Source organism: Podarcis cretensis (genome assembly GCF_951804945.1).
Source record: "Podarcis cretensis genome assembly, chromosome: 2".
NCBI lineage: Eukaryota > Metazoa > Chordata > Lepidosauria > Squamata > Lacertidae > Podarcis > Podarcis cretensis.
Window position 1 is genome coordinate 81,434,300 of NC_137171.1, and position 24,776 is coordinate 81,459,075.

At 39.0% G+C, this 24,776-nt stretch overlaps 1 protein-coding gene and 1 long non-coding RNA gene across 4 annotated transcripts in view; one reads left to right on the forward strand and one right to left on the reverse strand.

The window, feature by feature from the left end:
- Positions 1-544: 544 nt before the first annotated feature.
- WNK2 (WNK lysine deficient protein kinase 2) overlaps positions 545-24,776 on the reverse strand; it is a 111,936-nt gene continuing 87,704 nt past the window's right edge. For 2 of the 3 annotated variants that reach the window (XM_079964928.1, XM_079964930.1), the window contains 3 exons: positions 21,018-21,062; positions 19,066-19,325; positions 7,726-10,053 (listed from right to left, as the gene is read on the reverse strand). In XM_079964928.1, the coding sequence (XP_079821054.1) occupies positions 9,703-10,053; positions 19,066-19,325; positions 21,018-21,062 (656 nt within the window). In that variant the 3' untranslated portion in view covers positions 7,726-9,702. Of the gene's footprint in view, positions 791-7,725; positions 10,054-19,065; positions 19,326-21,017; positions 21,063-24,776 lie in introns of those variants that run through there. The other variant, XM_079964929.1, reaches the window with a different exon arrangement.
- Positions 11,891-16,803, forward strand: LOC307209717. The gene is made up of 2 exons (XR_013835712.1): positions 11,891-14,161; positions 14,538-16,803. It is a non-coding gene; the product is annotated as an uncharacterized lncRNA (long non-coding RNA).

A 24,776-nucleotide genomic window follows, 5' to 3' on the forward strand; every position in this document is an offset into this window, starting at 1 on the left:
TGCATCTTTCATGTAACTGTCAGCACTAGTTCACTTGCTGAGAGGTAATTTCACAGTATGAAGATTAGGCATGACCACATCAACATATGCAAATATAATCTTCTTCAGTTTATATCCTTATTTCCTGTTTTTCTTGTTTAAATAGAAGGCCCACCACAACACAGAATTTTGGCATCTTTGCCACATCACCACAATCTCAAAATGGCTATATGAACCTGACTTTTAAATATATTTTAACCAAATGTGACATTTGGATCAAGGAATGGTATGCAACTCAGTTTACTCAGAATAGACCCATTGTAATTAATGGCGCTCTCTTAGTCATTTTCATTAATTTCAGTGGGTCTACTTTTGAGTGAAATTTTGTTGAATACCACCCAAGTGGAATATCATTTGTATCCTAAAAGGAACAAGAGAGTTTGTCAGCTAAAGTAGAATTTGAATGTGGCTGATTTGGCAAAATAAAATAATTGCATGGGTTTTCATGGGAATTAAATCTTATACCATAAGGGGGGGAAATTCCCACTCAAAAATGGATCAAGCCTTTTCCTCAAAATAATTATAGTTTATTTATTTTTGCATAATGTTTGAATTTCCAACTATAAATAAAAAAAGGTTTAGAAAGAAGTTACAAAATTGAATTTAATGGATAAGAATAGTACAGAGTTTCTCACATGTGACATCAATTCCCAGCTTTTCTTCCCCTTCCTTAGTTGAAGTAAGATCTTGATGTTGACCCTATATCCAAGCTTGGACACGCGTCACTTGTGGGTGTCCTCTTCCTCAGAATCTAAAATAAAAATAAAAATATCAAAATCATGTATGATTAGAATTAGAGGCCCAAACACATTAAACATCATATTATATGCATAACCTTGCACTATGGATATTTCAGGTGCCTTACAGAAACAGCAAGCCAAACTCATGACAATCGCAGACACTAGTGCCATGCTTAAAGCTCAATGGTTTACCTTTAATTTTATTTTTCATCTAATCCAACAAAACAGAGGCACCCTTGCCAAACCATTCAATTTGGGCACAACAGTCATTAGACAATCTGAGCTGCATTTTCTATCCATATGGAACCCAAAAGATGGATAGATGAAAAAGACGGAAAGCAGCCACAATTAATGTATATGACGCAATGTACAAAGAGAAAAACAGATTATTATTTTTAAAAATGAAAACAATAAAATAAAGAGAAGCCATGCACGAGCTGCTCCATGGGCCAGAAAATCCTACATAAAAAGCCATAGAATTCTTAAGAAGCACCACAATGTCCGAATAGCTCCGTCTTCCTTAATAAGGCACATAGAAGCAATGGGCTTAGCAGTGCTGATGTTTCGACCAGGCCAGTTCCTCCCTGGACAAAGCTCATCCTTTTATGGGAAGTGTTAAGCAAGACCACCAACATAAATGGTGAGATTGGGGGTGGGAAGGATCTCATTTCATTGGCCCCTGTTGTACAAGGAAATAATTAAGAAATCAAGGATCAGGAAAGCCATTTTTAATAGGTGGTGGTGGAGATGGGGAACTCTTCTCCTTCATATGCTGCTGGATTCCAGCTCCCACCTGCACCCCAGTCAGTATAGTCAATGGTCAGGGATGATGGGGGTTATTGTACAACAAATTTGGAGGGCTGTTGCACCTTCCATGCCTGCCTTTCTATAAGATAAGGAATATCCTTAGCGCTATACTTGAATTAAACCCAGCCCAATACCAGTAACACAATATTATATTCTTGTTTAAGTGTGTTTGTGTGTCGGAGGAGAAGACATAGCAGAGGTACCTAGGGCTCCTGTTTGAGGTAGTCATATGTGAGCTTGACAAACACACTCAGCTGCTGCTCAGCCTCCAAACAACTTTAAATACAATAATGAGACTAATAGGATCTCTTAAATCCTGTTTCTGTTTGTTTAGCTTCTTATTATTTGATTATTTTGCTATATCACTGTGTATATTGTGGGGTTTGTTTTTTTAATTGTAACCCACTTCAAACATACAATAGCCTAGAAATACAGATGATAGAAATCACACAAATAACCACAATCACATGGGAAAAGAGGGTGTGTGCCTTGAGACAAATGATGTCTCAGGAGAATCCTGTAACTCTTCACCCAGCCACTCACAGTAGCAATGGCTTTTCTGTTGAGAGGTGGAGATGTGGAAATTACATCTTCCCGGTGAAGAAATACTGCATTTTGGAGTGTTGGAGAAATGCAGTATCTCCAACACTCCAAAAGGAGTAACAATTGCAAATTGATTGTGCTGTGTGTGTGTGTGTGTGTGTGTGTGTGTGTGTGTGTAAACTAACAATATTGTCTGGAAACACCCAATGTGTGAAGGCCCAAGCATGATGTTTAATCAACATGAATAATAATTTAGGTGATCTAAAACTTTTTCATGCGATTGTATCAACTAACCTTTCTCATGACTGAACACAGCAGAGAATATAGGGCCCAGAGCCCAGTGGACATTAATTGCTGTTGTCAAAATCCACTGACATCATGCAGTCCCAGTCAAAGCATGGATTAGTACATAAGAAAACTACACAGTTTCCCACTGTCAGATCATGCTTGAATAAGTTACAGGCACAGATTAGAAATTATTAGGGTGCAATGGTATGCACACTTAATTGGGAAGTCCTGTTGACTGCACTGCAACTGATGTTTGAGTAGACATGTATAGATAGGATTGCACTGTTAGTTAACTAAAGCAAAGAGAAATACATTTTCTCAGTTTACATTGTTGAAGCATGCATTTTCTATAATCAAACTGGCAAGCATGTACACACTAGTCACTATGTATTTTAGCAGACAGGGAATTGCCTTCTACACTGGAGGAATTTCAAGGCTTATCTTCCAAAGGGGAACTGAAACTATTGGTGTCATGTACTTACATGACCATCATGTTTCCTAAAATGTGACTGGTGCTCCTAAGCATGACGTTTGTGACAACTGCATTCTTTCTTGTGGTCATGGCAAATGTTCATCTTGGGGGTGGGAAAAACAAACTGGCAACCACCCATACAAAAGGGCTGCCACAAGTAGAACAGCACTGTAGGGCTGAGCAATATATCAATATGTCATCCAAAACCAGTTTGAAGTTCATATCAGTTTCGTGGTTTTTGACCTGGCAATATATCATGAATCATGATGTGTATGCTATGCAAAAATCACAATGTGGGAAAAACCATGAAGCCAGCCAATGACTCTACATAGCTCCATCCTTATTTCAGACATTGTGATATATCAGTGTACTGCGATGTTTAAAGGTAAAGGGACCCCTGACCTTAAGGTTCAGTCGTGACCGACTCTGGGGTTGCGGCGCTCATGTCACTTTATTGGCCGAGGGAGCCGGCATACAGCTTCCGGGTCATGTGGCCAGCATGACTAAGCCGCTTCTGGCGAACCAGAGCAGCGCACGGAAACGCCATTTACCTTCCCTCCGGTAAGGTAAATGTGCTTTCAAACTGCTAGGTTGGCAGGAGCAGGGACCGAGCAAAGGGAGCTCACCCCGTCGTGGGGATTCAAACCACTGACCTTCTGATCAGCAAGTCCTAGGCTCTGTGGTTTAACCCACAGTGCCACCCGCATCCCTTGCTGCGATGTTTAGCTGGTGATATATCATGAAGTTGAAACCCATATATCACCCAGCCCTACTGTTTGCCTCTACATAGTTCTGACATCGTGATCAGTATATCACAATGTTTACCTGGTGATATTTTGCATTGTTGAAAACCAGATATCACCAAGCCCTGGTGCACAAGCACTGGGTTGCAGCCTTCTAAACTGGCCACTCCAGTCCTCAAACCTGCTTTCTCGACATCTCTAGATGGTGCTGAGTATTACATGGCTTTTCAAGCAGCAAACCTCACCATAAACTCTTCTGAATTCTAGCCAATCTCCTCTTTCTTACATAACATTCATAGGCAGCACTCACACCTGTTCCCTGTTGTGAGATGGATTGTCACACATCTCATCCGGTGAAGAGAGAGGATGATACAAGGTTCCCTATTCAGACATTAACAGCTAATATTCAAGTCCCTTTTACTTTTGCAGTTTCCCACACCTTCAATTCTACTTGGAAACATTATTACTGGTATTTCTCTCTTAACTATAAAATGGAGCATTGTTAAGACATTCTAGGCACATGCAGGACAGAAAATACTCCTGCCTAGTTACTTGCAGTACAGATATAACAAATAGTTGTAAGTTAAAAAATGAACATGCCTAGCATTTTTAAAAAGCAACATTTAAAAACATCACATTTTTTTGGCGTAGACAACACATGGCATACAGGCCAGTTAAAATTTCCAAAGTATTTTTGTGTCATGTAGGTAATTTTCATAATTGACAGAATCACAGCTTTTCTTCTGAAGTCATTTCTTTTTTACCCCTAATTGATGCAATGACAAATGTAGTGGCACAAAATGTTCCAAGAAATCAAAATTTTTCTTTGTTCAGTTGTGCATTCTAAGCCAATGCGTTATGAATTTTCCAGCCATCAGCTCATGTGTTTACCATATTCAAGTTCAGCATATCCACCATGTCATTTTTGTATCCATCAGGCTGGTGTAATAGCAGGGGGCAAATTGCTAAATTCTACACAGCAATGCTAACTTTATTGCATATAATTCAAAAGCTTGCACCTCTGCACCCACAAACACAGGAGAGAGAGAGAGAGAGAGACCCGGTGCTTCCATTGTTGTCACTACAAGATGAAGGCAGGCAATCAGTACTTAAAATAAATTAAATAAATGAGGGTTGAATAGAACACCTCTGAATACCAGATGCTGAAAACATAACTGGAAACACTGTTGTCTTCATTCCCTGCTTGTGAACTTTCTGGCGTCGTCACTGGAAATAAGATGTTAAACTAGATGAACCTTTGGACTCATCCAGTAAGGCTCTTCCTGTTTTCTTATAAACACATGCATGGTTCATATCCTGCAAATCCTTAGTATTCAAGTGGCCTCAGCATAATGTATGACTTTCCCTATATGCAACCACATTTTAAAAGGTCCACGAAATGTGCTGTGACATTTGTGTACTTTCAGTAGAAACCTGAATGCTCAGGTGTTACTGTTCCAGGTTTGTTTTGAAAGTAAGATTTAATAGTGGCCATTTCAAATTTCACAATCTAGTGCTGCACCAAGAAGCCTGTGCTCTTTCTATACAGTCAGTTCTTCTGCAACTTCATGATCTCTAACGATCCAGGAACAAAATACCAGCTGCATCCAGTAGCTAAACTGAGATGTGTCACAAAACTTTCACACTGCGTTGTATCTTGAGTCACAAGTGACTCAAGTTTACCTAATGGAAAACATTCCTTTATCTATTAGTTTTTGCCATTAAAGACCTTATTCCTGATGATTCCTTGAGAAGAACTGCAAGCTGGATAGCTGATAAGATGCTATATATTTATATTTGTCTCATAAACGAGAAAGACATAATTTGGATCTGCTTATTCTGCTAGTGTGATCTAACAGCAAAGTTACCCAAATTCTTGTGAACTGTTTTTGGACTAACTTAAGACTATTGGGCCTCCATGAACCTATCACTTGTAATCATTTGGTTGGCAAAATATACATACAGTACTCAGCACCATTTTTAGAACATGAAACTGGATGGACTGAAATTGGTAATCTTTTAGGCCCTGAAGCTAAAACACCATCAACAAAACACATACAGGGCAGATATCCTTCCATTCCCATCTTCATCACCCTTTACCCAAAAGGCTGTTGAAGATGACCCTCATCACCTGTGGACAGAGGAACTTGTTACTTTTCAGCTTCCTCTAGATATGGCTGGTTATGTTTTGTGTAGGGTAGGGATTTTTTTAAATACCTCTGCCAGTCTGGCTTTTTCTGCACCTACAGTTCTGCACTCTTGCTTGCCACTTGGATCTACCATTGTTAACTAATAGATTGATACCATTATTATTATTATTATTATTATTATTATTATTATTATTATATGACCCATTACAGATTTTTTTGTACCTTCTGTTGCCATTGTTTTTGAGACAAGCACTGGTAGCAGCATCTTTTGGTGTTTTAGTTCAGTGCAACAACATTTCAGAAAGCAACTTCTTGAAATCTCCCCAGAGCATTCCCCATGAGATCCCAGCCAGTTACTTCTCCATTTCAATTTGCATAGAGGCAGTGGGACAACATCATGAGAAAGATGAGAATGAAATATTATGCTGGCTGCAGGGCCTAATCTGTCCAACTGACTGCTTATTTGGTATTTGGTGATGGAGGGAGAATGGATACCAGTAACTTGATAGCAGTAGAATTCAGCATGAGGCAAAAAACTAAAGAAGTAATAGCTGACAAATCTTCTGCTCTGGAAGGGCAGAGGGACATTCATCACAGATGCTCTGGAATTGTGTCAGTGCTGTAGTGATCTTCTTCAAGTAATAAAGCAGCGATCCCTTATTTTAGATTCAGACATGAAGTTCATTACCACCATCAGTTCAAGACTGGAATTACTAATATATGCTATCTGAAGCTATCATTTATGAGTGTTCAGACACAGGTTCTTTTGCTTGGAACACATCAATGCACTTCTACTGACTCCCTTTAGGATTGAATTCAAACTCTTGATTTTTACTTAAGTACACAACTGAAATATACTGTAGAAGAATGCTATGGCCCATATACCCTGTCCATGATCTCTTGCTGAGCTCCATGCCATATTCATTCATCCATCTACGTGAAAGGGCAAATCATAACATACTTTAAAAAAAGAAAAAGAAATTGTGGCCTGGGGAAGCAAATACATTTAGAATTCTAAGATACAATTCAAGGGCTGTCTTCCAGATCTCTGGTGGTTCAGGCTATACAGAACTACACATCCCGTAAGCCACCTCTCCTATCGGCAAAATGTAACAGGATTCAGGTTACATTAATATGGGCAGAAGTCCTTCTCACTTTAAATGAGAATGAGCTCAATTTCTTAACATCAAGCAAGACTCACTGGGCTCAAAAGTACCAGCTGCAGAAGGCAGGATTAGGACTTTGAGCATGAATGACATCCTCATTCATAGTAACTGAGTCTATTTTACTCAGTGATCATGAGCCCAGTCAAGGCTGCTCCTTTGCTATTAAATAGATACAAGAAGCAACACTACCAAGAAATTTAGATAAGATGCTGAATTGTAGTCAGTGTCTGAACCTACAGTGATTTCTTCAGTCCAATATACTTTTATTGTGTTGGAATTTTTGTGTCATGAATCTTGCCACCACTGTTACCGTTTACCCATTCCTTTCCCAAGTTGACAGTTTATTCCACCCCAAACATATACAATAGCATATACTCAAAGTTCTGTACCTAGAATTATCAAGCAAGCTGATTGCTGTTTATTTATTTAGATTTCCTCCCCATCCTTTACCATAAGATTCATGGGTGTGAAATGGACCAACAGAATGGTGCACTAAATTTTTCGACTAAAAATAACAACAAAAAAGTCCAATTCATTGAGGACAATGTGGCAAAAAACATGAGATCTGCCAAGGGCACCCATTGAAGTATTTACTCATTGGACTTGGTGGAGACAGCAAGGGGACACAGAGAAGTATTTTTAGTCCTCCCAGTTAAGGATATCTGGTCACAGATGATTCCTTAAGTCAGTGTCTGAAGCTGCAGGGAATGGAATTAAAGAGCAGTGCTATCTTGTGATATTTTTAGAATTTTAGCAACACACTGGGTTTTCCACAAATTTTTCAAGCACAAAAATGTTTTATTTTGTCTTCTCTTGAATATATACAATCTCTTGGGAGTGAGGAGTTAGTGCCACTGACTTGTCAGCTTACAAGGGGCACAGCTATACAACAGGCAATACCAACAAACCGAAGGTTTCAGTGCAAGCCAAGGGGGTAGGAATAGTGAGAACAAGATTTTCCATATTTTGCTCATAAAGCATACAGACATGAATCTAAAATAAAGTCTCAAACAAATGAAATATACATGTTACAGAGAGCAGAAATCTCTTACTACAGCATGTATTTTGCCCAGGCAGATGACTCTGCACCATGTTCTACAAAATTCAATTCTAACCGAATTGATGGAATAATATAAACTAAATGGAACCAACAAAATGTTTCAGACAGTTCTTAATGTTCAAAGTACAATAGAACTATACAATTCACAGATCGGCAGCGCAAAACAGCTCCGACTCTTCAGCAGGTAGTTCAAAAATGTCATTGCCATAAAGAGAGAATGTGAGTGCAGTGTGCCTTCAACTTTTCTGTTGCAATGCTTTTTATTTTAAAATGTGTGCCATTATGCTTGTCCTAGGTTTTTTTTTTTAATTTCAAGTAAATAGAGACTTACCAATCCTCAAATCAATCTTAGTAGTTACCTTGTGCCTTTGTACTGAGAGGTGAAGGTGCAAAGTCTATGTACAGTTAAGTAAACCCAATGAAAGAAAGTACAAGTCAAAAAAAGAAAGAGGTGCCCATTCTATCTACAGTGCAAACGGAGTGAAATATGACAAAATAAATTCAAATGTGGTCAAACACCAACACTACTAAATAAGTAGGGTGGATAATAATAAAGAAAGCTTCACATTTAATTCCACTTCAGTGAAAATACTGTAAGCACTTCAAATATGGTTCTGAACTACGACTGCTGTTGGAATAAAGGCAATGGCATGCAAGTAAAGTTCTGTACTTACATATGTTTTTTTAAATAGTAACTTTGGGATGGGCTCTCCTATAACCAATATTTGGATTAGTTTATTTCACAAATGAAACATGCATGGATTGAATTTAAATTACATAATTTGTTCAGAATATTTTTTGTTTTTTGCTTTTGCAGCTAAATGAGAAAGAGAGGGAGGGAAGGAGAGAAAAGGGGGAGGGAGAGAAAAGCATCTTAAACTGCTTGCCAAATTTGCTATTTCATATTAAAACAGAAGTTTTCACTTGCAACAGCTTTTCCAGAAAGATTGCATAACAAAGTGAATTGCACTGCCCAAAGCTATTACCTGCACACATATATACAACTTAAGTTCAAGCTCTTGTAAATGCTCCTATTGCAAAAGAAAGCTACTCATGTTATTACTCTTCATTAAAATGAAAAGTCTTCCGTCAGTAACTCACTCTGTAAACATTTAAGCCACCCTTTTTCTTTTTTAAACTCACCCTTTAACCACCAGTTAAAATAAAAGCATTTACAGGAGAAAAATGGAACAAAACTGGGCAAGAGTTTCAAATGTAAACCTTCAACATTTTTTCCAATATATTTATATTTATATATATATTTGCAAATTAAAAAAAAATTAACCTCACACAAGCAGATTGTAAATAAAATACACTTTTCAATTATTCTTATTATTTACATCTTTCCAGCGAGAACTGAAAAGCTTGAATTCAAGGCACTAATACTCCTGCAGGATTAATACAGTTGTCTTAACCATCAATTCAAGTACATTAACGCTGAAGTCTGCGGTTTCAAACACCAGAGCACAAAATAAAGTGATCTTCGGCAAGGAAGGAGAAGCAAATATTGCCATAACCACAAACGAATCGGTGTGAAAACATTTCACAGTGATTGCTTGATTCAGTGTTTGGATGGTGTGCACGCTAGCAGGCCTGAACCGAATGCCGGCAGGTCAACACACCCCGTGCATAGGCTCAAACGCGCCGCCCTGGCGATGTGGGAGAGCACCGTCAGCTATCGAAAGGCGGCCAAGCTAGGTTATTCTCATGTTAGAGCCTGGCGGGCTGACCACAGGTTGCTGCAGCGGCACTGGAAACAGCTGCAAGCCGTTTTTGCCCAGAGGTGGGAATGGCGCAATGCTCTGGCCTCCTACAATCCCAGGCTGTGTAGCTGGGCCCAACCACTGCACTCCAAAAATGGATGTAGGAAAAACTCCTCCATATTGACAAAGAGGCATCACATAAGGTTTTACTGTGCCAGAAAGGGTAGTACCTGGCATAGGCACTGGCAGGGATGGTGAAACTCCAGGAGTTAATGCAGCTGGCACTGGGCAAGAGACTGGAACAATTGTCTTTTCCCCCACTCCTGTTCTGACTGAATTAACCTACAAAAACAAACATAAAAAGCAACAGCTATTACGCTTGTACCCTCCTAGCTGAGCAGTGAGACATCATCGCTTTATGGCAGTTTATCATTTCAAACTCAACAGTTGCATCACATTCGGCTACTCTGTTCTGAGGGGACGTCCTGGTTCTGTGCCCCCCAGTGGAGGAGATTGTAGATTGTGAATGGGGTAATAAACGCAGAAACTTGGCCATTTGCTTTAATACACACACACACCCTCTAGGTTTTCATAGACATAATGACTTCAGGGGGAATCCTCTGAACTGTCTACATTCCACATGAAATTTAGGCAATGTGGCGGCCTGCAAAATACCTGCATTATTTCTCCGTCAGTATATAAGAGCTGATAATCAATCATTGCTTTCCTTAAAACAATAACAAGCGACCCACACACCCACCAAAGTCCCACACCTATCTCCTTTCAACACAATCTGGAGAACAGTGTCGCTGTATTGGCTGTAAGCTGCATATAGCCAAATCTGAAAAAACCCACCCAAAACTGTTGTCCACAATATATTCATGTGTAGGTAGAAAAAATATATGTACTAGTTAGCTCCCTTTCCTGCTTTCAGCCACCCCATAACATCTTTTCACTGGCTCTCCAGAGAATTCTTTGAACACACACACAGAGCTCTTGGGACTATATAGCTCAGCTCCACAGCTCTGAAAATATCTAGACAATGCAGAACTGGATGAGAGAAAGGGCTTTCTTTTCTAAACACTGAGAACAGCTGACTTCCTGAGAATTATGAGCTTAAATATAGTCCAAATGCCACAAAAGCAATTATTGTACAAGAGATCTGTCTGGTTCCCCCATGGATTTGGTTAGCAGGTTTTAATTTCACATATAATTTACAACTTCTGGCAGTGATTTCATTAAGTCAGCACCTACTCCTGAATGATGGTTCTTTCAGGCAATCCCTTTGTCTATAATATCAGGGTCAAATTGGTAATTATACCCAGGAGATGGAGTGAGAATTTTTAAGGCAGAAAATGTGCATGAACTGAAGTGAAAACTTGTTAATAGGGAGAAAGCATTTTGAGGGAGTTTTGCTTGCAATATCTAGACTGAAAAAGACAATAGTACCATCCTAGGCATATCTACTAAACAGGGTTCCTACTCCTTACCCAAAACTAAGCTCCATTGAACTCAGTGGGACTAACTTCTTAGAAATGTGTAGGATTGTATGTCAGCTACCCATTTTGACTCCAAGAATGACAACTTCAAAATATTTATTTCCTTTAAATGATACAAGGGAGATGAGAGGCTTTTCTAACAATCTTAAGAGACTCTATTCACCGGTAGCCCATTTAGCCAAGAATTAGTTCTTCATGGAATGAGCAGTTGTACGTGGGCAACAGATTTGCAGAATGTTGATAGCTTCTCTTAGCAGCAATTGGCAGGAGTATTACAAAGTACAAGAGGTATGTGCCATGAAAGGGAGCACTCTATCATAGAACCTTAAAAAAGAAAAAGAAAAAAATCAGGTACTATTTTTTACTTTGCTCAGGCCATCTGTGGTTAGATAACATTGTTTTGCAGGATGAATTTGGTTCAAACTTCCCTATTTAGGCATTTTTAAAGTACAGTTCTAGCTTTCATGCCCTACAGTGGTTAATATCAGCTCATTAACTTGAAGGCTAGAAGACTAATTAAATACTACTGAGAAGGAAATAATATTGTGCTTTTTCTCTCCTAATAGCTCCAGCTTCCATCATTTGTCGAAATTGCCTATCCTATCCTATCTATCCTAGAGGTTTCCAGATAGTCTGCTGGCCCTGAGTCCTAAATACAACCTAAATGCATACCTATACAGTGGTACCTCGGGTTACGTATTTAATTTGTGCCAGAGGTCTGTTCTTAACCTGAAACCGTTCTTAACCTGAAGCACCACTTTAGCTAATGGGGCCTCCTGCTGCTGCCGCGCCGCCGGAACACGATTTCTGTTCTCATCCTGAAGCAAAGTCCTTAACCTGAAGTACTATTTCTGGGTTAGCGGAGTCTGTGACCTGAAGCGTATGTAACCTGGAGCGTATGTAACCTGAGGTACCACTGTATTTGAAAACTAATTTCAAATAAATTACTAATTTGTATGTAAAAATATTTACAGTTGTGCAACTTTTAAATTCATTGATTCCTAGTGGGGTGTTTTTTTTATAACCACCTACCACAAACCTTCATTCATTTATTTGTACTACTTACAGGCTACCTTATAATGGAAGTTCACATGCATTCCTGAACAACTATATATATATATAGAGAGAGAGAGAGAGTTATAGTCTAATATGTGGGGAATGTATTGGCCTAGTTAGGTGGTCTGAGGCAAAGCCTTGTTTGAGGGCCTAAAAAAAGAGGAAAGAGGAAGACAGCAGAGGCCTGAGGCTTGACTAAAGGGGAGCAGGTGATGCAGCAGAAAAAGACAAGGAAGTGAGAGGATGGGACAAGGAAGAAGAGGCAGGGTACCTAACAGGGGGAAAGGCAAAATTAGAAAGATGGAGGAAAGCCAGCTAGGAATACGAAAGGGAAGCTGGGGCTGGCACCTGCCAGCTGCTTAGCTACGGCTCATCTTTATCACTATGTTTCCATAAAGGCTTGCTGCATTTGGATGGGAAACTTACTGGCAGTTTTATAAACAACAATAATGTGCTCAGAAAATCCAAATGGCACTGTGTATACTCATGAGCTTTCTGCTAAGGCCAGTCCCTGGGTGGATACTGCTTATTTAGGATTCTCTTCTCTCAATACTTATTGCTCATCTGTCACTTTGCTGTTCAGTCAACCAGCTTGAAGACATCCTTTTGGAGATCTTTGGATGAGCCAAACTACACATTACGTTGGTTGCATGTTTGCCTTTTGCATTGATATTTTATTTGCAAATAGCCAGCCCAGTATGCACTTCAACCCTCCCGGCACATATACACACAGCTCCCTCACCAATAGAAGCAGTGGAAACTATTTTACTACCATATAATGCAAAGCCTTTTCAAACTGATTTTCATTATATGCTCCCAAATTGAACCCAGAGCATCCATGCTTATTTATATAAGAGAGCCATACCCCCATAGTTTCGCATACCGTTTGGGCATTTGTGGATTCTTCTGATATTTGGCATATATTAATCTGGCAGTTACAATAATCAACACCTTTCTGTTTAGATAACTCTTTCAGCACTGTGAGAGCTTTTTAATATTGTGACCGCTTTCTCCCCTCAAAACAAACAACAGTTGTGGCGGGTGGCCTGAAACAGGTCAAGGCCACAGCAAGGGAGAAAGGGTTAAAGTACTCCTAACCTGCAAGGCCAGCTCACAATCTTGATCAAGTCCACCAGGCTGGCTATTGAATGAAAAATCTTGCACACAAATGACAAAACATGTGACTAATGTGATGTGCTAATTGGTCCATAGGCTGAATGGGATTTTTAGTGTTAGTTGTCATAATTTTTAACAATTTGCTCTTCAAATTTCAGTTTTACATTTGCTTTGTCAGTTTTACTGTTTTGATTTCTACATTCGCTTCCCCTCCAACATCCATTAATGTTGACCCCCTTTTGTGCTTCCCCTCCCTGCCTTTTGTAATTAAAGGTATGCATTTTATTTGAGCTCTTTTAATTTCTTTTAATAAGCTCCAAAATTCCCAAAGGAAAATGATGCTTGTAATTGAACATTTTAGCTTTCTATCAACATCTTGCCATATTCTCATATTGAAACAGTGTGTAAGTTCATTTTGGGCCTTTGTCATACATACTCCATGGCAACCACAGCCATGATTCTGCTTTCCAGAGAGAATAAGAAAATTGTTTCTCCCTATTAAGGTCTCCATATTTTTTTTAATGCTAATATGAATCACACTCAAGTCTTTACTTGTTTGAACATTCATCTTTTCTTTCTTCATGTTTCTTTCAAAAACCACTTTCCCCTTCTTACAAGTTAGTAGAGTTCTGTATAAGTCAAGGCTGCAATCCTATGAACGCTCACTTGTAAATTTCCATTAAAATCACAGCGACTTACTTCTGGAATTGTGCTGCATGTCTGCTCAAATCTTGTTGAAATCAGTGGAGCATAAGCACACTGATCTTCCAGTGGATTATGTCCAATATCACCTTAGATTAAATTAAAGGTAAAGGAAAAGGTACCCCTGCCCGTACGGGCCAGTCTTGACAGACTCTGGGGTTGTGCGCCCATCTCACTTAAGAGGCCAGGGGCCAGCGCTGTCCGGAGACACTTCCGGGTCACGTGGCCAGCGTGACATCGCTGCTCTGGCCAGAGCCAGAGCCGCACACGGAAACGCCGTTTACCTTCCCGCTGGTAAGCGGTCCCTATTTATCTACTTGCACCCGGAGGTGCTTTCGAACTGCTAGGTTGGCAGGCGCTGGGACCGAGCAGCGGGAGCGCACCCCGCCGCAGGGATTCGAACCGCCGACCTTTCGATCAGCAAGTCCTAGGCGCTGAGGCTTTAACCCACAGCGCCACCTGCGTCCTAGATTAAATTACCATTGTCCAAATCCAGCAAGAAAACTCTGCCTATGCTAACCATTCCTTTTAGCTTGAATTCCCAGTTTTTCTCCATTTCACTCATGACTCTACCACTAAGGCAACTTCATAGCATGTTTGTAATGTGGATTTAGATGCGTACCTGCATGCACACTTCTGTCCACAATACTCATGTGCCCTATAGAATTGACTGGATGTGTCTTTTGTTACAAATGAAGATGTACAGCCACAACAGGGACCACCAGTTGTGATATGTGAACAGGGATCAAGCCTTGTTTTAACAGAACTAATCCTCACGACCTCTACACGACCTCTCACGGCTCTACACGACCTCTTTATCTGGATTCCTTCTAGTATTTCTGACAGGTTGCTATATTCTCTTTCCTATATTAGGGAAGATAATGGTGAATTGCAAATGCTACTCAAACTTATCCAAGGCAAGGCAATAGATACGAAACACTGAGGACTTTACCCCCTCCTATTTTTAATTCTCCATTCTTCACCCACACAATAATTCTTGCTTCCTTGCCAGCTAGCATCAAGCTCAAACAGATGTAAAATTCTGCTGTTTCCAGTTTGTTTAACATATCACCTACCAGCCACTGAAACACGAACTGCACTCTTAAGGTTCCTTCAGCATTTTCTTCCCGTCTCACAGCTTTCCCCCCTACCCCATCTTCATCCCTTTGGAGCCCTGGTCTGACACATTTATTATCATGCAAAAGAAAACACATATTGTTTTGTACAACCTCCTGTTAAGATAATTTCTTCCAGTTCAAGGAATTCTATATGCAGTACAGCTCAAGATGCTATTTTTAGCCCGTAGCTCTCGCAACCACTGAAGTTGTTGAACATGGGTTACAGTAGCATTAATGAAAAGCTCGTAGATGATGGGCTGCCACCAATACATACTACTTATCTCCCTTACTGTTTGAAAATTATATTCCATGCACATTTCATGATGTTTTTAAAAAACTAACAGCTAGCATGGCCACCCTTGCCTATCAGTGGCTTTGAAAACAAATGAACAAATCTGTGCTGGCCATTCGTGCTTCATTGCCAAATTTATTTGATGTACTTTATTGTAGGAGTTCTTACTGCAACAGAAGTAAAGAGAAGTGAGTTCTTTTTTATCCAAGAAAGAAAAAGTAGAGATGTGGGTTGCACTGTCTATTGTGCTTTTGATAAGCAAATAAAACAGGACAAGCAAATTCTTATAAGCTTTTATGCAACTGATCCAAGAAGAACCACCATTCACCCCCCCCCCCAAAAAAAATATACAAAGATTTGTCTTAGAGAAAGAATGATGCTGAAAAGAAACAGTACCATTGGTTGAATAAAAAATATCACAGGGTGAGTACTCTGTATAGCAGGGCAAAGAGAGGGACAAATAGGAAATCTGTACTTAAACAGTATGCATGCAACTCTCATTATCTGTAGAGACTTGCCCATAGAACCATCACGTACGAATGTATATAGTAAGAATGTACAAAATATGGCAGAAGAAGTTACGTATTCTTCTTCCAATGCAGTGCTCCTCAGCCCTTTTCTTCTCTTCGGACTAGATACAAAAGTATGAACACATTATTTGCAGAAGCTTAGCACCAGCTTTATCAAAGCCCTGACTGCCGCAGCTGAGCAAACCTGGTATGTTTGCTCCACTGCAACTGCTGTTCCCAACTGGACAGACAATTAGGGAAGTGCAAGCCTACTTCCTGCATTTATTTGTATCACTGGAAAGGGGAGAGAGAGAAAAATATATAGAGGTTGCTGGGCAAGGAGGCTTCACTGCTTCAAGACCGCTTTATATTTCCATCGTGCTTCTTGCCTTGATTAACCCTGTAGCATGTCTTGGTGCTCTAGTGCGGCAACACAAGTATAATTACATCACATGCTATTTCCTCAAGTAATGGAAGCTGTGCAAGTGTTTGAGAAAATATTTCAGTGAGTGCCGACATGCAATCAAACGGATCTCCGTTACCGAAGGTATATAGGAAGCATGTTCTTGTAGACAGACACCACAGCTTGTAACCATTTGCAGCTAACAAGGCCAAAAGCCCTCTTAAGAAACAAGACCTGAGATTGTGAGAACTTTCCACCTTGCTAAGACAGCCTCCTTGTAGCAAGTTCCTTTATTTTTGCTATTCTCCCTTAACGATATGATCTGTTAATTTTTAAAACAAATTTAAAGTGTCATTTTCATAGGAAAACTGCTACCGCTAAAATGAAGCATTTAATTTTTTTAAAAAAAACTCTATTAGAGAAAGCCAGCTCAAACATTAATGATGTTGTTGTTTTTTAAAAAAGATGGTATTTTCCATCAATATTGAATAACTGATAAGAGCACATAGCTCTTCCTCTTACTCATTCCCTTCTCGCTTCTTGGTTTTCTCGTGTTACCTTTCTGGCCGGGTTCACATATCACGCTAAGCCAAACCATGCATGGGTGCACTGTCTTACCACAGACTAGCTCACAGCTGCTTTGCTCCTGCTGCTGTGCTGCACTGCTTGAAGTCAAAGCTTGGCTTCGCATGTCATTCAAAACCAAATTCATGTTCGAACTCTCTTCCTGAAAATGCTAGGCGCTGTATCCACTTAACCCGTTGGGTGCACAGAACAACAACTGTTCACGGAGCAAAACTTCCCCTCCCTCTCATTTTCCTGTGTGCCACCGGCAATCCTCCAACCCCAAATCTGCTCTAAGGGTTCCCCCACCATCTGCTTGTACAGCTTCACCTGGTGCCTTGGCCCGTATGACACGCTAAGCTGAACTTGGCTCAGCTTAGTGTAGCAGCAAAAGGGATCAGGGAGGAGAAAATCGGCTGTGGCCTCCTCTCTGGGAACATGATGTGTGAGCCAGGCTTCTGAGTTTTGACTCCGGCATAAATCTGACACACACACACACACACACAAGTTCTTTGATTTCCATCTGCTGGATTTAGGTATGTATTTGTATTTCCCATCACTATGTTTTATGGTTACAGATTTCCAGCTCTAAACAGCAGCAATTTGTCAGGGAAGGCCAAGAAATGTATGTAACCTAAGCATGCCACCTGCAGTTTTGTAAATTGCATTTGCCAGATACTGCCTCTGTCCGATAAGGGTTGTATTCCTTTGTGAATAGAAGAACTCCTTTCATTGATTCATTCTCTGTGTCACCCCTCCTTTCCCAGTCTGTAGCCCCCTGGTATCTTCCATGTCATTCTGTCAGTCCCTGCAACCCTCTGGAATAATTTTTGGTGGGTGCAGGGAGCCACCGAGGGGAGAAATGTATTTGCAAAAAATAATCTCCCTTTCTCTTCTATCAGTGGAAGCATCTGCTTGATCAAAAGCCCTTTCACAAACAGAAGGGCAGACTGGATTCAACACACAGCCTATTAAGTTCCTGGTCTGCATTCATCTCCTCTAATGATATGTGCTCTAGTTCAGCGGTTCCAATGTGTTATTTGGGACTTGAAGTGTGCATAAACAGTCACACACACACACACACACAGAGAGAGAGAGAGAGAGCGAGAGAGAGAGAGAGAGATGTCTGTGAAGAGGGCTTGCCCCAGTCTCTTCAAATAGAGTGGATTCACCAAATTTACCTAAAAAAAGGGAATGGGGACATTCCTTGATTGCAGTATCTGTGTGTGTACACTATAGGGGTGTGGAGCACTGGTGTTATGATTTAGTACTAGCCTTTTTAACAACAACAACATGCAGTTAGAAACATGTGGCGGTTGGGAATTATCAGTTGTAGCATTGGAATGGGTGGCAGTGATGAAAGTGGTGTGGTGAGGAGATGACAGTGTGTCCATCTTTCACTTTAAACCACATTCACATCATTAAATTAGGGTTCTACGAAGTATTATCAATGAAATGTAAAAAAGAACACTAAAGCTGCAATCCTATACCCAATTACTTGGGAGTAAGTCCCATTGAACTCAATGGGTTTCATGTCCGAGCAGACATGCCTAGGATTTTGCTGTGAGACTGCTCTCAACGGGACTTAACTTCTGAATAGACCTCCATAAGACCGCAGTACCAGTTGCCGTGCTCCCCCTTAAAAGGCAAAAGTACTAGCACAGTCTCTTGCAGAAGAACAGCCTACAAACTGCTACCAGCAAGCTATTCCAGCAAACCAACAACTGGTAGATTAATGACACAGTTGGAAAAGGAATTAAATAAAAAAAAACTTCAGCAACCATTGTTTAAATTTGTTTTAAGACAAAGCAACATTTGATTACCAGTAAATGTATTGCTGTGTATCAACTATTCTCCATTCATATTCTTCATTTTGTCACAATTCTCCATTTGTAAAAAGTTATATACTGAACCAAACAGTGTCAAGATGAAGTCCAAGTAGATAAAAATTCTTAAGCTATTTTTAATAGTTAATGAAGTGAAATGGATATTTATATGGAATATGCTCCTTAAGCTTATGTCCTCCAAACACCAGCTCTGCAATCTCTTTCAGACACAAAGTAAAAGGTAACGCTCTTCAAGGAGCGCCACTTACTCCACACGTCTCATTCTGTGTCTGCATGGGGTTAGCCTTTGGCTCCATGTCTTGCCGCTTTTGGTTCTGCTTAAGTTGATTTAAGGATGGTTTCGCCTGCACAGCTCCCACGGTTTTGCTTGTCCATTGATCCACCAGTTTGTGGAGATCATCTGTGAAAGTTCCTTTCTTGTTGTTGCTGTTGTTGGCTTGTACTTGTACTTGCAGCGTTGTTTGTGGTAGAGGGTCTGGATATGCTACAAGGCTGTTTGTCGAGGATCCTAAGATGCCACAGAAAGATAAGAATCAGCTGCACGCACCAACAAAGCCGTACTACTTCCCACTTTTGCTTTTGTTTACATCATCGCACAACATTTCTACAACCACACAACTATCTGGTTTTCACCCAGCTGCTTCTCCTGAAGAACTTTTTTTGCTTCAAAAATGGTTTAAGAAATGATATGCATTTCACCAGTTAGGTGCAGCTTTCGAAATGGCACTGTAAACAAATTTTTCATCCAAAAAAATTTAAATATTGGTGATCATGTCTTTATGCAAATCCACTGGAATTGACAGAGGGGAGAAGAATAGAAAAGGAAATATGGATAACCTAAAGATGACACAGATATCAGGGATATATTACTCATAATATATCACAATTATGCACAATCATAATTGGCTCCACTTTAATAAGCAACACCATGATTGGTTTGGGATTTACAGATTTCCTATCCAGGACCCCAATTACCCTCCTAAAAAAGCTGATAGGAAGGATTCAAGTTTTCTTTATTTCCAGTCTAGGCTGGTGAAATCCCATCCTTCATGTACATAATTCTGATTCTGAAGAAACCCTAAATGACTCAAGGAAAAAGTATATCTGCTGCCATCCAAACCTTCTTGCTTCCACAAAACTCCCATGTTTCTCTTTCCATTTCTCTTTCCAAGTTTACAAAGCAGTTTAAATATTTTACATGACAAACTTTTAAAGATAAATGTGATATACCTATAGGCACCAGCAGTGGTAATAAATTACACATAGTAACAGTCAGATGTCATGTTACTGATTCATCAAACCATGATTTGGAGGATTAGAAACATGGTGTCTACATATACCCAGTATATAGTAATGTAATGTAGCTTGGCTGTGGAAACAATTATCTCACATACATCCTGAAACTTGGATACCTAATGTTGAACTAATCTATTCACAGCAAGATGATAAAACCAATATCTAACATAAAGTGAAACAGTCTCTAATATTGTTTGGTAGGTGAATCTAAAATGAATGCTTTTTTAATTTTTTGAAAAATATTTGAATTCTAATTCCTAAAAATACCAATTTGAAGCAAAAAAGTTCAAAGCTGTATTGAAATGACATTATTTATGATGAGCCAATGTGCTATAATCTTATTTCTGCTGCCATGGAGACTGTGATGTGTGCTATAGTTATATCTATTAGTGATTTGTTCGAATGAACACTCGCACCTTCCTTTAAAAATAATTGTGCTCCAAACTTTTGTGAATTCTTAGGTTCTTTTGAAAAAACGAACCCATGAAAAAGTAAGTTCTTTTTTCAAGGATTGAATCTCAGCAACTATTCAGTACTTCAAGCATCTCAATAGGTGTGAGGAAGTGTTAGGTTGCATTAGCCAACCAGCAGCAAAACAGCATTGTAAAGAAGCAGTGTTAATTGACATATTAGATGAGCACACTACCCAGCTTTGTCTCATATACACACATGTACATACTGAGATTAAGATCATCTTGCAACATGCAGGCATCCCAAAGCATCACCAGCATGCAAAGCTACCAAAAGGATACCTGCACTTAATTCAGATGCAGCCTAACTTAATACGATCATGAATGCAATGCCTGTTGTTTAAATAAATGACTAGATTACATTTAAATAAAGCAGCTCATGCTCAGAAAGAAATAACAAAAACCCAAAAAACAAAAGAGAGAGGGATAGTTACTACTACTGTGATCTTTGCCTAGACATAGTCGTTTCAGGGTGGACCCTACAAGGTAAAATGATACAAGACATACAGAGTTAGGCAAGACTAAAAAGGGGGGAAAGAAAAAAGTCTGATGGAAAATCTTCTGCATTTTTAAACAACAAAAAAGTAACCATTATGCAAGAAGGAACAGACAGAAAGTCAGCAGTTCAGGTGTGAAAAGAAGAAATAACTGGGCAGCTCAAAACCTACAGAAATTTGATGCTATCCAAACAAATGCTATGCAGTTTTTATTTGGACCTGCGTAAATCTGAAGGTGAATTTTAAAAAGCACATTTTAAAAAAATATGTTGGTGCCTGTTTTAATTGTGCTTCAAAACTATATTCATCTGATTAATCAATGAATAATAAATATTAAGAAAAAGGCAAAACTAAGCTGGCTATATATTGTTTTTACAAGACCACAAAGTTCTGCAGAGCTGAGGACCATTCCAATTCAAATTATGTGTCCAAATACAAAATACTGAGCCCTCTAATCTCTATAATATGTTCAAAATGCATCTGGATTCTAATAGATCTATTGAGGGTATTCCAATTCATCAGTTTCAAAAGCTTGGTGAGATGCTATGATACATTCAGTGATGTACTGCTCATTTTCCAAATGTTAAGTATAGTTACTTCTAAGGGAGAACTCTGACAAGAGCATCATTTGCTATCTATTTAATTACTAGATTCCTTAAACTATTTTTTTTTTTAAACCCTCAATATTAAGCAGATAGACCAAAGCCATGTTGTTGTTTGAGTCATTCTGCTGCTGGACTGCATTGAACTAAACCATGGTCTGGCTTGGTGGGTTGTTCCAACCAGGGCTCAAGGTTTCACTTTCCCAGACAAATCATGAGCTACAACTCTAGGACAAACCTTGGTTACAGTTCATGGTTTGCCTGGAGAGAACTAAACCACCAGCCCAGGTTTGGATGACATGCTAAACAAAAGCATGCCTTGCTGAACAGTCCTACCTGCTTTACCTGCAGCCTCATGCTACTGTAAACTAGGGAGAGGCCCTTACTGCACATTTCTCTTAGCCATATGAAACATTTAATTAACATTTTGCTGAATGTCATTAAGTATTCCAAGCAGACTCCACATGCTACTGTACACAAGTCAGAAATTGTGTTTTGCGCCTGAAAAATAAAACCAGGCTAGATTATTCCACATCTGTTAATATCGCATATAAAATGGGACAAGAAATGCCCTGGGTATGAAAGCCAACAATAGTATTTTTACTTCAGGAATGATGACCAATATTGAATTTAAGTGTAATAAGTAAAGAATAGAACTTCCACACCAGATGTATCCCACAACCCATCCCTGTAAAGAAGAGGGACTTTCAGTTATGATGTGAGAGAGAGATTTTGTCCAAATAAACATGGCAGAGCTGGACCAGCTATTACTTTCTTGAGTTGGGGAACACTTTTCTCTTTAGGAAGTAACATTAGCTGCTTGATTCGGCTAGAACTCTTTCAAACAGCACCAACAGGATGATATCTTTAATCAAACAAACTGAAAGTATTTTTTTTCATTCATATTAACTGTTATGGCATCCCTTTCTTTGGGAATGTTCCCATTCTTTGGGAATGTTCCCATTTTCCCTCAGTGACTGTATGCAAAGTTATGTTATTTCCAGGAGAAGAGGAATCAAAATTCACATCAACTGCATGATAAGAATTCTTCTTGCCATGATCAGCTTAACTGAATTACAGTGTAAATGGAAAGGTACATTAGATACACATTAAAAAAAAATCTGTCATCTTTTAAAAGAAATAAATAAAATTCTATTGCTATGCAAACTGCCATCAGAATTAGGTATTTTTCTAGACATGATTTCAAGGTAACACTTTAGTCCCACTAAAAGGCAGTATATGGAGTTTCTGTCATGCCCTTCATATATGTATATAATCAAGAAGGAGAGTACAAGTCAACCTTTTTAATGATTGCTGAAGTATCAACCAATATATCATCCCAGCAAAATGCAAGGAAAGAGTTTGCACTACAGAAAAGCAACACTTCAGCCCACAGTAGGGAGGGGAATCTGGAAAGTACTCTGTACTTCTGAGAACTTTCTTTTTATGGAGATTAAAATTCAGGTAGGGGAAAAAATATTTTTTTGCTCCAAATGCACGTAAGGCTTTTTTTAAAATCTGAAATGTGGCCATACTAGTCTTGCTCAAGGGAAAGAAGCATGAGGAGAATGGAAAAGTTGTCCCTGGACAAGGGGCTAAAATGCTATGAAATTTCAGAAGACTTAGCCCACCATGCCCAAGTGTTTCTCTACAATGGGAGGGTCAAGACAGTTACTTTTTATTTCAATGGAAGTTGAAGTTCATTATCTGATATGATGCTTGCTCAACGATATTTATGCATGTGTAGATGGAGGTGAGGACCAGCTAAAATGAGAAACATTTCGGTCTAGACTATGAAGTCAACTGCTTTTACGCAGTGGCGTTTTAATGCTTTTGTTTTGGTTTGGTTTCAACTTTTGTTAACTGCTCTGGGAACTGATGAGGTATAAAGCTCTAAAATAAATAAATAAAATAGAAATAGAAATCAGGCAACCGATTCATTGTGTTAGACAACTGAAAGGTGTCAGATATTGTGGTGGTCACATTATCCTTTTGTGTTTCCTGGGCATCAAAATCGAGGTTGTTCTTTGCTACACTAGCCAGATAACTTGAAATGGATGATGTCAAATTATATGTGAGATTCAGTCTAACGACATCTAACTTTGGGCAAAAGATTTATTAAAAATGGCAAAGTTCACCCAACAGATCACATCCACTCTCTGCTTTCAAACCAGATGATAACATCTGATAGCATATTCAATTAATTGATTTGTTTTCCCTTTAGAATGCTTTGCTAAAGAATTGCATCACGAATAAATCACCTAATAAATACATGCTAAAAAATTGAGGGCTCATGTGAGTATTTAAAATGACTAGTTTAAGAATGTAAGTTGTGTGTTATCTTTGTCATTACTGTCATGGAACCAAATGCTAAGAACATTTAATGTTTAAAATTAGAATGGGTTGTGTACAGCAAAAGTGTAGAAGACAAATGGAACTATTCTGACTACTTGTGACCACAGAAAAAGTTACAACCACATCCAGATTGTTAACATGAATAATTATATACAGAAAATTTCAGTAACACTGAGCAATATCTAATGTTGATCATACTTGTAACTGACCCACTGAAATCAACTATTATGTGTATAACTTAGTTGGATATTATCCATTAGTTCTAGATCTTGAAAGTACTGTTAAAGTTTAAGGTGACTTGCTTCATACGCTAATCTCTATATGTATCAGTTCTCACCAGCCCTTTATAATTAAATATTAATGAAGTTTTAAAATAAAAAATATAATTATTTGGGAATCAAGGAGGATGCATTTTGAGTAGTCTTGTGCCTTTGATCTGCATCACCTCAATAATGATAAAAAATGCATAGTTCCAATGGTAAAAGTTTGATACAAATGGAAATGAACACTAAATTAACTGGATGTTTAGTTACCAAAACGCTGTCCCTGTTTTTTGGCACTACATGTAACAAAGGTCTAGATCACTTATCAGTGCAATGTATCTTGACTGCACAGTAAAAAAAATCTATTTTCCGTATAATTAATACCTGCTTTAAGAAAGTTAAATATATGTGAGAGTTGATTGAACTGCCAATTGGTATACTCGTACAATTAAGGAAACATCTACTTGCTTTTAGTT